General features: G+C 33.5%; 2 protein-coding genes across 5 annotated transcripts; both read right to left on the reverse strand.

The window, feature by feature from the left end:
* Positions 1–2,034: 2,034 nt before the first annotated feature.
* Positions 2,035–8,146, reverse strand: LOC129298593 (uncharacterized). 4 transcript variants are annotated; one of them, XM_054937018.1, is made up of 2 exons: positions 7,714–8,146; positions 2,035–2,320 (listed from the first exon to the last, which is right to left on the reverse strand). In XM_054937018.1, exon 1 carries the CDS (start codon positions 8,144–8,146, stop codon positions 7,751–7,753), a length of 396 nt encoding a protein of 131 aa, XP_054792993.1. In that variant the 3' UTR covers positions 2,035–2,320; positions 7,714–7,750. The 4 variants fall into 4 exon arrangements, with proteins under 4 accessions (XP_054792993.1, XP_054792991.1, XP_054792992.1 ...); XM_054937016.1 differs by having other exon boundaries at positions 2,035–2,324; XM_054937017.1 differs by having other exon boundaries at positions 2,035–2,327.
* A 142-nt stretch (positions 8,147–8,288) lies between these two features.
* Positions 8,289–9,461, reverse strand: LOC129298589 (uncharacterized). The gene is made up of 2 exons (XM_054937009.1): positions 9,401–9,461; positions 8,289–8,932 (listed from the first exon to the last, which is right to left on the reverse strand). Exons 1-2 carry the CDS (start codon positions 9,459–9,461, stop codon positions 8,289–8,291), a joined length of 705 nt encoding a protein of 234 aa, XP_054792984.1.
* Between the last annotated feature and the right edge of the window lie 3,119 nt (positions 9,462–12,580).

Raw genomic sequence — 12,580 nt, forward strand, 5'->3', positions numbered from 1 at the left:
GATTTTGCCAGCTTCATTGGCTCTGAAGGTGTTTATAATTTACTCAAATTTAAATGCATTTAACACTAATTTTTAAATCCCACTTTTCCTCTTTTTATAATGATGGAAATTTTGGGATAATATTGATTTAGATATCATTATTTTTTTGCAAAGCATATTATACTATAAAAAATAAAATATTAATATTTTAAAAAATATTTTATAAAATATAATGGAGAGAGTTTTTTTTTTTGTCGTTATATGTATTATATTTTATATTGGTAGAAAGAAACCCCACAAACACAAACCATAAATTAATTATTGACATGTCGTGACTTGGATGATAGGGCAATCAAAATCATGATGGCTACGTTTTGCGTACTTCCTTTCTCACAAATATCATGTGAACTCCCCAATTCATAAACAAAAATTAGACATTTTTTTTTAATCAGAAACTCAAAAATTAAGATTTTATGAATGTATAATTTTTAATTGGAATACATTTCTTACTAATTCAATAGAATATATGATTAATTATGAATATATATTTAACACTCCCTCTATTAAAAAATATAAGGCATTTTTAATCTTTTAAGGTATAATCATTGTCTTTTTTTTAAAAGTACATCTATTGATAATTACTTTATATTTATTATAGAGTATTTAATAAAGGTAAATATGAAAAGATATAGTTAATTAGAAAGTAGGTAACTACTTTATTGAGGGTAAAATTTAATTAAAAATGCCTTATATTTTTTAACAGAGAGAGTATCTAATATCAAAATTTTTTATTTTATTTAAATTTTATTCTAAACATATATTAATTATATTTACACTTCCAATCATATTCATAAGATAAAGAGATAGAGTTTTTTATCCTATTTATAACTCATGTTCTTAACTTTTTATTACAAGTTTCTCCTTTTATCACATTAAATATTAATGAGAAAAAATATTATAAAAGTATGCATATTTAAGGTTTAAAAAAAATACATATATAATAAGGATAAAGTTAAAAATTTATTAAATTTTGGATAGAATCAATAAATTTTAAAATTTTATTTGTTTTGGTAAAATATGTAGAAATTAATTTATAAATTTAATTTTTTTTTCAGTTACATATTATTAAATTTTAATTTAATGACAAAATGAAAGATAACAGTCCATCCAGCAAGTTGAGATTCATGGTCCCACGAGACTTGTGACATTGGACTGCTTACGGTCAACATAATGCTGCTATACACAGTATCTATAATTTTTCTTTTTCACTAATTTTATAAATATAAAACATATGTTTATTTATTATTCAAGTAAATTTCACATATTCGAGTAAAGATTATATCCTCAGTTATGTCTAACAATACTTAAATTTGACTTAATCAAATAATTATATAAAAATAATGAATCCAACCTAAATTCTTCTAAAACTCCTTGATATTATGAGTTTTTTAAACTATATAAAATAGATATGAATTCTCTGACCAGGAACAAAATAACAATCCTTTCTTCAAGAAATAGAAGTTTTGGAAAGCTTAAGACAAGATTAAAAAGAAAATTAACAACATTTTAAAATTCAAACTGGACAATGAACCAAAAAGATCAATGAGTCACAAGTCTTATGGTTCAACTAGTGATATAATAATTAAATAAAAAATAATATTTACATACATATATATTAAAAACAAGTCAAAACGGTTCAACCACTCTGAGTTTCGAGTTTTTGCTTTAAATCTTCAAAAACCGCCTAAGTCAAAGCAAGCCAACAGCCAAAACGAGCCAAATAGTTGAACCATACCATTTTCTTCTCCAAGTAATGGTTCGACCAGTCCGACTATTTGGGTCAGTCTGGGTTTTAAAATAGTGAAAATTACCTCTTATGTGAGTCTACCATAAACCTGAATTTTCTTCTATGCTAAATGTAAAACATAAAATACAAAGCCCACCTTTTTTTTGGAAGAAAAACAAAGTTTATATTAACAATAAAATGTTAAAAATACAATATTAGCATTAGCTATCCAAAGAGAAAAACTAAAAAGGAAGTGCATAGAGTCATCCTCGTTAAGAATACATCAAATTGAGTAAACCAGCGAAACATTGATGAAATATCCACAATGAGAAGTGATTCAACCCTATCTACTTAAGACAAAATAAGCATGAAGGCCTTGAAGGAGAATTGAAATTATTTTGACAGTTAAGTATCCATCAGAGTAGCTCTGAAACATGCAAGATGGAACTTGAGTATCGTTTAAATTCTTCCTCCATTTGATGATGTGTATGTGTTTGTTGTGTTTGTGGTGCGCAGGCGTGTCAAGAGAGCTTGTCCTCAAACAATGTCATGCACCTAACTTCTAAATCAAAAGGTGAGTTCTCAGGATACTTTGTTACAATTTTCCTGAATATAAGTGTTTAAAAATACAGGGGAAAAAAAGATGAAGCAAAATGAAAGAAATGCATAACAGGAGCAGACATAATACTATTACTATTCTACGGTAAATTACAGAAATTGTAATACGAAAAAACAGAAGAAAAAAGCTGGAGTAGTGATGCTGCTGTTCTACCCGGTGTTGCTGCAAGGGACTTGTTGCTCTCTCATGATCGCGTGCTGATACAAAGGAACTACATAGAAATTTACAAAAGGAAGTGTCTGTACTTTTTCTGATAATGTGCTGCAAGGGATTTGATATGTTGTGCCTTGCTTTTATTTCATAGGCAACGTAGATAGTTTTTCCGTGACTCTATATTCCACTTTTCCAAGACTATTTGCTGCAGTTTTTCCTGAACTTTTCTACTTGCCCCCCATTTTCGAAGTGGCGCATTGCTTACTCTTTTTTGCAAGTAACTTCCCCCATTCTAGAAGCTTTTTCGACCTCTTTGGGCTTGGGCCGAAAAAGACAAAATATGGGATAAACAGTATGATATTAGAGTTTTCTTGAATAACGAACCACGATGCAAAGTCTTACTGTATTTGAGTTTCTTCATCTAAACTATCCAACGTCCATCCAAAGCAATGCGAGGTTTTGTGTGTTGAAAGTGAAGTAGGACCTGAAACAGTTGAAGGAATGGAAAATTTCCATTGACAGACAGAATCCAAAAGGTAAGAATGCCCTGGAATTCATTGATGAATTTGAGAGGGTGTTGAAGATCATCTTGACAAACAACCAGATATCTTTTCTGCTAAACCATGTTCAGCAAAGTGAAAGCCCTTTTTTATCTGATCTAAGCCACCAATCTCATACATAACCCATTCAAGGTGGTTAAGATCCAACTGATGAGCCCAGACTGTCTAAAAGCTAGGGACATATTGAAAGACGAGAAAATCATAATGCTTTAGAAAAATTGCACTGAGTGAAAATATGATCAATGGTCTCTCCATCAAGACAAGCCAAAAGGATAGTTATTTGAGACATTCTGATGATGTTTCTGAAGTATCTCTTCTAGTGGCAAAGCTTGATGAATAGGTTTCTAGATAAAAAGTAGATATTTCATTGCTGACTTGAGCTTCCACAACAAACTCGAAATGGGTTGATTAAAAAAGGGTTAACAAAGCTTTCTAAGCTTTGGTTGAGTAAGATCTAGAAACCATCTTTGACCTTATATTCACCACTGTGTGCGACATTCCAGATGAGTCTGTCCTCTTAAGGAGTAAAAGGTAGGGGAACGCTGAAAATGAGCATCAACTCTGCTGTAGAGTTGGTTAAACAAAGGTGCATTTCAAGCATTGGCCAACCAACATGACGGTTGAAGAAGGATCAAATCAAGCAACAGAATGAGTTAGAACCATTTAGGCTGGTTTAGAGAAATGTAAATCAAGTTCAAGTTACCCTAAACCCTAAACAAATCAGCAACAGAATGATTATGTGTAGATTGATTAGGGAACTGAATGAGTTGGAACCATTCAGGATGGTTTAGAGAAATGTTTTCCTCATTACCAGTCCAGTTCTCCATTTGAGCTTTGGAGATGATCAAGTCAGCACAGAAATAAATACCCTTCTAGAACGAAGAAGAATTGTAAGGCTTTTTAATGATAGATGAAGCATTCAGATCCATGTATTTGACTTTTATACTATGTTTAGATACACATGGACTTAGATTTGAATATAGATTTAAATCAAATCTATTGTTTGAATAATTAAAAATGTGTGGATTTGGATTTGCCCCAAACCCAAATCCAAATTCTCCCTTAATCTTTTTGTAATTTAAAATCCTTTCTAAACCCCTATTATTTCAAATCCTAACTCAATCTCTTTTATAATTTGACCTAAATCCATGAAGGCTTAATCAACATGCCAAGGGTAATTGGACCAAAACGTCAAAGTTGATGAAAACAAGCTACCATTGTTCATCGGGACCGGACCGATGGTGACTACAGGGACTGAAGACTAACTTTTACCCAGATTGACTTCCACAAGGACAAGACAGACGATGGCAACGGCGATGACCGAATGGCCGACTTCCACCAGGACTGGACTGATGGCAATGATGGGGACCAAATGGCCTACTTCTATCAGGATTGAACCTACAATGACAACGAGGACCGAATGGCCGACTTCCACCAGGATCGGACCGACGATGATGACGAGGATTGGAGGACCGATTTCCACCAGGATTGAACCAATGGCGACCATCGAAAGACTGGCTTCCACCAAGACCAGACTGATGGTGACAACGAGGACCAAACAACTAACTTCCATCGAGTCTCACCTCTATGAAATTTGGCCGTCCTATCTTGGTGGATGTTGGCTGTCCTATCCCGATCGTCGCCACAAGTCAGGTCCCCCTCACAGCTGTCGGTTTGGTCCTAGCGAAAGTCAGTCGTCCAGTCACCGTCGTCGCCGTCAGTCCGATTCTTGTGGAAGGTGGCTATCTGGTCCCCATTGGTTTGGTCCTAATGGAAGTTAGCCATTCGGTCCCTGTCATCATGACAATCCAATCCCAGTGGAAGTCCGACATCCCATCCCGATTGTTACTAATGCCACAGTCCTAGTTGGCTTTAATTGTTTGATCCTGTTAGAAGTTGGCGTCGGGTTTGACTAATCTTTCAAATTGTTTTTAAATTCAAATATAGAATTTAAAATTTAAAATTTTACTTTCGATCCAAACAAAAGATTTTAATATTGTAATTTAAAATTTTTTATATCATCCAAACAAAGAATTAGAATCTTTGGATTTCAATTGTAAGATTTCAAATATGAGATTTTAAATTTAAATTCCTAACTTAAATCCACCCATCCAAATATAACCTTAAGGTCTTAGAAAGGAAGGATTGAGGATCAGCATTTAGAATTCTCCATACTTGTTTTGTTTGTGCAGACTTATTGACAAATGGTTCTTGGTCTAACACCCAATTCACCTTTATCAATGAGAGTGAGGAGTTTTTTTTTTTTTTTAAGATGGATTTTCTTTTTATCCTTTACTCTTCCCTAGAAAAAATCAGTGCAAGCTAAGTCAATAGCCTTACATATTGAATTTGGTAACTTGGCACATGAAAGAACATATATGTTGGAGGCAGAAAGCACATGATGATCCCTGTTTTTTTAACAAAAAGGCCAAAATAGTTGTTGAGGACCATGAGGTATGTTGTTTTTTGTTTTCTAATTTTTACATTGCACATATTCCAAGCCTAACGGGATATGCTTTAATGTAACACTTTATTCTTGAAACGTCTCACCACTTCACTCAGAAAGCCTCTCTTTCAAACAAGAAAAAACACTTCACTAATACTCCCTCTGATGTAGAAAAGAGTTGAGTGTCCCAATTCATGAGACAATTTACAAAATCTAAGCAGTAATTAATATGTTTTTTTTTTCCATCAATGGCCTTTGAAAAATGATGCTTTTAATTAATTAAGAGAGAATAATATTTAATTAAGAGCATTTGCATAAAGATGAATAATTTCAAAGACGTGAATTAGTTTTCTTAGTTTGCGTAAAATAGGTAAAATTAACTTAGAAGTAGGAATGGAGGGAGGAGGGAGTAATTCATAAATATGATAAAATTTAGTTAAATAACTTATTTATAAAAATATATATAGTACTTCCTCCGTCCCAAATTATAAGACATTTCGGGAGAAGATTCGGTCCCAAATATAAAACATTTTGATAAAAATAAGGTTTTATAAATAATTCTTTTCTAATATTACCCTTCCCACTACATTTTCTCTGTTTAATATTTTTTTATAAATGGAGTAATAAATGAAGAGCATTTTTTAAAAATTTATTCTTTTTTTTGAAAATATGAAATTGTAAAGTGTATTTAATGAGATTTATTAGCATATATGATTTTGTTTAAAAGTGTCTTATAATTTAAGATGGAGGGAGTATTAGTTTTCCTAAAACAACCCTTCTTTTAATCATTTACAATGAAAATTATCCCTATTGATTATTGCACACGTTAATGAGTACAATCAATTGGAATAGTTTGAAAATAACTAGCAAATATAAAAGACAAAGGAACTGAGATCTTATATTTAAGATCAAAACACATTTATTAACTAGTACTTATATTTAGTATCAGAAAGTGTATTATGCTAGGTGCCTACTAATTTCAGGGCCAAAAACAGAATGAGGATCCTAGAAATGTATAATCATAAAGTTATAAGTAAATATGAATAAACAAGTAGGCTAGACCCCACACCTATAAAACTCACACATGGTGAACCAGCTCTTCTCTTCCTATTTCTCTATAACTTAATTCTTTAGAAGACATCATCAGGTTGCGCCAAAAAAAAATTCTTACTCAACTTTAACTTGGTGTGCCATTTCGTTGCAACTTACTAAAACATGCAAGCACACAAGATCTAAAGAATTGACACGCCACAAGGCAGAGCCTGAGGTGTGCGCCTACAACCTTTACTTGCATTAAATTATTACAGAGAGTATTGATATTCAATTCAAGTCTCAAGCACTAAATTTGGCACATACAACTAGGCATCCTCCTTCCACTTCCTCTGTGTGTGTGTGAAACCCACTGTTCTCTTTCTCTAGATTTGGATATAGTGAGTGGCTTAAATCCATTAGCTCACTGAATATATCAATTACAATTATTTAAAGTATTAAAAACTAGATTAGTCATTGAACCGATCAAGAAATTGATTCAAAAGTTAATGATAAAAAACATGATCAAACCGTTCATAAACAAAATTTTTTATTAAATCAGTTAATATACTGATTTAACGGTTCAACCAAGAACACTTACACATGCTGTAAAGCTATTAGATTTCGTTAACACTTGAAATTTTTATCAAGTATACCTTTTTCAAAAATTCAAAACACTCTCGACAATCAAGAACACTCACATATGCTGTACCATCCAAAACTAATTTGAGATTTGACACTCATTGATGAGCTGATTTGTGCCAATCACTAGATCCAAATCCCCTTTCTCATGTTCTCATTTCTCTCTCACTATTTACTGCTTCCCTTGTGTACTCGCCACATTAATCTCTTATGCACAGATTCATACACATCGTAAACAACATTTGTGGGTGTGTATATAACCAGAGTGATAGGCAGGACGTGATGAACATGCAGTAGAGAAATGAAAGCAAACAGTGTTGTGATTGTAACACTAGTGTTACTCCTTTTGCTTACCCAGTCTCTAGCAGAAAGTAGAGAAAAAGGCAAAGAAGATGAAGAATTGAGAGTGCTTAGAAGAAAGATCAAGCATGGCAGAAACAGCAAAACAAGAAGCAGAGGAGGTAAAAGAACAAGAGGGAACAAGTGTGACTCCTTTTACCTGTTTCTGTTCTCCAAATGTGGTCAATGGCCTTTTCCTACACATCCTTCAGCGGACAATCCATTTGATCAGACTCCGATATATCATTCCCCTCCGCTACTGGCTTCTCCGCCGCCGGTAACTCCTTATTACTCACCAAGAATCTCACCTCCTCCTCCACCACCACCACCGGTGCTCCAATATTCTCCGCCACCATTGGTAATTCCTCCAACGCCCTCATTGCCGCCACCGTCGTCGTTGTCTCCACCACCTCGATGTGCACCTCCACCTCAACCCTGTCCTTCACCCCCACCGACTTGTCCCTGTCCACCTCCGTCACCACCACCGCCTCCGCCGTGTCCGTCTCCATCACCACCACCTCCTTCATGTCCGCCACCGTGTCTTCCATCTGGTTCTGCCCCACCGGCGAGCCCACTTCCGCCGTTAGTTCCATCACCACCACCACCGTCCCTGGCCCCTCCACCGGCCGTTCTGCCACCGTTGATAATTCCACCTCCGCTTGTCCTTAGTCCTCCGACGACAGATGTGCCACAAACACCAACTTTGCCATGGATAGCACCTCCTGATGCGGGCACTTATACTCCACCACCTGCATTAAATTTTCCCCCAGATGGATCTACACCAGCACCGCCACTTGTCCCGATGTTCTCGACGCCGCCGGGAACTCCGCAGCTACCGCAACAACCACCGGATGATCCTCTCTTATTTCCACCCCCTCTTACACCAAACCCAACTCCGCCGGACACCGGCGTGATCCCGACTCCGGAGTTTTCTAACCCGCAAACACCACCGGTACTGCCTGATAATCCGGTTACTTCCACACCGCCGGTCCTTCCCTTCCCGCAGACGCCGGATATTTTCTTGCCGGCCCCAGCCAGTCCAAAACTCCCAGATAATCCCCAGGAACCACCGTCATTTACGTTCACCCCACCAGCCTTTCCTCTCCCAGAGACGCCAGAAATCATCTTGCCACCTCCGATGGTTCCGCAACTTCCAGAAGAACCACCGACTTTTCCGTTCACGCCGCCGGATTTAACTACGCCCCAGACACCAGATGTTTTCCTTCCGTCACCGGTAAATCCAGTGCTTCCCGGAGAGCCGCAAGATCCATTTCCATTTCCATCCTCTCCACCCTCGCCGGAGATTATCCTTCCAGAACCATCCCAAGAAGCACCCTCACCACCACTAGCATTCTTTCCCCCGCCATCTGATGCTTCTCCTTAACTGATTCTGCGTTTTAGTTTTTTTTCTTTTTTTCCATTGTGTTTTTTTCCCAAATAACAATGTTCTTGTTTAAAATTTAAATAACTAAAAACTTTGCGGAGTGCCTAAACTCAATCATTTAATGAGTGTTGGTTATTAGAGATTGTTGCATGATGCTTAAAAAATGTTAAACCTTCAGCGAAGTCTTTTGCTCATTTCTCTGATCAAAAAATACCATTCGATAATATCTATTTAGCATATCTCCTACTAACTCGTGTGAGCATTTAAATATCTGTTCTACATTCATTCATGAAGGTAATGGATTGAAGACCATACCAACATCTTACAAGTAAGGCACATTTTGTCGAGACAAAATTTTAAAACCGGTACCTTTATTTCTATAATTTTTAATAACTCTATCACCTACTCTAATTTTATGTTTATGTGAAATATATATACGAATTGTTTGAATGACATGACATACTGTTGCACCCGAATTGTGATCTCCCCGAAAAGGAAGGATCGATTAACGTAGGAGTCGCCATCAAAATTTAAAAGGATAATTTTAGAAATTTTTTTTAAAAATAAAATGATCTATAATAACCAGAATAGGGTTCAGGAGTCGGTTGTGCATGGGGAAGGTATTAGGCACCTCACAACACCCATTCATAAGAACGGTTACCCTAAATTAATTGTGTAAATTAATTGACATTTTAATAATATCTTAGTTGTTCTTTATTGTACGTGAAAAATAAAGGTAAGAAATAAAAGAGAATAAATTATTTATTTACATGGAAGGACTTGACCTAGGATTAAAACCTAAGGCCTACGTACCCTGTGATGGGGATCAAAGTTCACATAGTTCGAATGTTATTATTTAGGTTTTTTAATTTTTTTTATTAATTTATTTAATGAAGAGAAGGTTATTTTGTGTTACATAATTATATTTATTTTTAAATAAAAAAATTTGACATAAGGAAGTACCTTTGGATAAAAGAAAAATAACCAGTATCAAAACTTGCGGTAATTTAATATCACTTACAATTTGTTGGTTGACACTCTAAATGCGCACGGTAATTTAATATCACTCATGGCGAACCCTAAAGGAAATTTCAAGGTGAATTTGCTATAAAATAATTTAACTTTAAAATTTTAAATATAAAATTAAATACTTGTGATGACTTAGTGTCATTCATGGTATCTCATTTAATATTTTTAGGAATCCACGATGATTTAATATCACTCTTGGGGTAACCTAAAATATGCTAAAAATTTTATTATTTTATTATTTTAATAATGCATAAGAGAGGAAAATTTAACAAATATTGAAACTTACGATGATTTAGTATCACTCGCAGTCCACTAGTTGATGCTTCTATATGTACACGGTAATTTAGTATTACTCATGACAAATCTTAAAGAAATTTTCAAAGTGAATTTTTTATAGAATAATTTAATTTTAAAATTCTAAATATAAAATTTGATACTTGCGATGACTTAGTGTCATTCACAGTTTTTTTTTTTTGATATTTTTTAGGAATTTAAGGTGATTTAGTATTTCTTACAATACATCGAATACCCACAGTGATTTAGTATCAGTCATGGATCTTTCTTTGTTTTAAAGGTTTAGAAAAATGCATTATCATTGAGACTCATTTCTCTTCTTTTCTTTTTAAGAAAATAAAAATAAATGATTATCTAGTCTAAAATAAGGATTGATATAAATAAATTAATGACAAACTCATTCTATCACATAATAAATTATCATCAAATAATCACCTTGACAGCCCACACACCACATGTCTAAGCAGAATCGAACAGTCATACTAAGATCAATCACAATGATATCAATTACTACGAGTACAAGAACGCGCAGGTAAAAGAAAAGCAAGCCAAAAGGAAATTATGAGTGATATCAATTGATGGAATGAGAAACGCATTATGCACTGGAAGAATTGACCAAATTAGAGCATGACATCACCGAGAGCATTGGCTTACCTAAGCAAACGTTTTGATCAATTCTTAAATGCTTGCACTGGAAGGATAATGAATTTTGAGTGTCAATTTCTTCCCTTTCTTTCGTCCCCCTCTCCAATCTCTTCTCTATCTTTTTATAGGTGTTAATTAAGGTTTTTTTATTTAATAAGAAGATCAAACAAAAAAGGTAATTTTTATTTTGAATCTTTTTTTTTATTATTTGAGATTTCAGATTAATTAAAAACAAATATCAGTCAAGGCACAATTTTCTCAAATTAAATTTCAAATATTCTAAATTTCCATTTTTAAAAAAGTTAACTTTAATGGGATCATAATTAAGGGGATTTGGGGTAAAAAAAAATATTATTATTATTATCACAAAAGCCCTTCCTTTTTTTATTACTTTATTTGATTTATCATGTTTTCATTAAGTTTTAATTTACACTTGAAAGCCCGGGCAAAATACAATGTTTACACATACATAAAAGTATTCTAACTTATCATGATAAAAATGGCTTTGAATTTTTTAAAAAATATATGTTAAAATTTTTAAGTGTGGATAAAATTAAATGGAAGTAATTGAAATGTTTTATGGATTAATTTTACCTTAATATTTTAATTAACATTTACTTTATCAGTTGATTAAAAGTTGAGCAGTAACATAAGTTCAATTGATATATTAATATATCAATATTTTTTGGCCGAAATTTATCAATATTTAATCAATTAATAATATATAATACAAAATCTATTGTAGTTTGAATTTTTGAATTCCATTTTACTTGATAATGTTTGGCATCATAAAAAGGAATTGGAGATGCAATAAAATAAAAAGACGCAAATGACCCTTCAAATGAAAACTTGAAAAACATATTAAAGCCCAAAAAAAAAATCAACCAATAATGTCACCCCCAACTTTTGAAGCATAATTACAATTTACATCACAAAAGAGCACATGGCAAGTACAATTGTTTGCATAACAAGTAAATTATCATTAGCATTATATAGATCGATCAATCAACAAACCGCAATCAATTTGAGAGAGAATTCAGTTTTCATGCAAGAAGAAAGCAGGTGCAGCATGAGAAATTAAGGTGAGAAGCTCTAAAAATTTAAAAAGTTCTTGGACATTATCTCCAAAAACAAAAACAAAGAAATAAAGTTAAAGAAGAATATTAGTGATAATGAGGAATGTGTTATAAAGGAAAACACGTAGTTGAGCAAGTAAAGTAATTCTCTCTCCAAGTTGAAGTAATTTCTAAGAAAGCCAATGTTTCTTCTTCAAGAACCTCCTCCAAATATATATTAATAAAACTAAGTAATAAAAAAAAAGAGAGTTTAACATGCAACCAAATTCAAGGAAAAGAATTCCGTTGAGAAAAGAAAAGAAAACTAACACTATTACAGGACTAAAAGAAAAGGATAGAAAGCAATTCATAGAGATTTTCATTGACAACATTTTGAAACTTGAAATGTTTCTTTTGATTACATATCATTTCTAGCAAATCTCGAGAAAAAGCATTGTTGGAGTAGCATTGTTTTATTCATAAAGCCAATGACAATAGACATGAATAGAAATGAGGTCGTACAAATCTGGTTTCCTTCTTGCGTGTGTTGACATTTGCAAAATTTCAAAATGATACTTTAACTCTACAACTCCAAATTGACCACCTTGCACCAGAAGGAA

Source organism: Prosopis cineraria, unplaced genomic scaffold (genome assembly GCF_029017545.1).
Source record: "Prosopis cineraria cultivar Desert tree isolate PC_DT_omini unplaced genomic scaffold, ASM2901754v1 PC856, whole genome shotgun sequence".
Lineage (NCBI taxonomy): Eukaryota > Viridiplantae > Streptophyta > Magnoliopsida > Fabales > Fabaceae > Prosopis > Prosopis cineraria.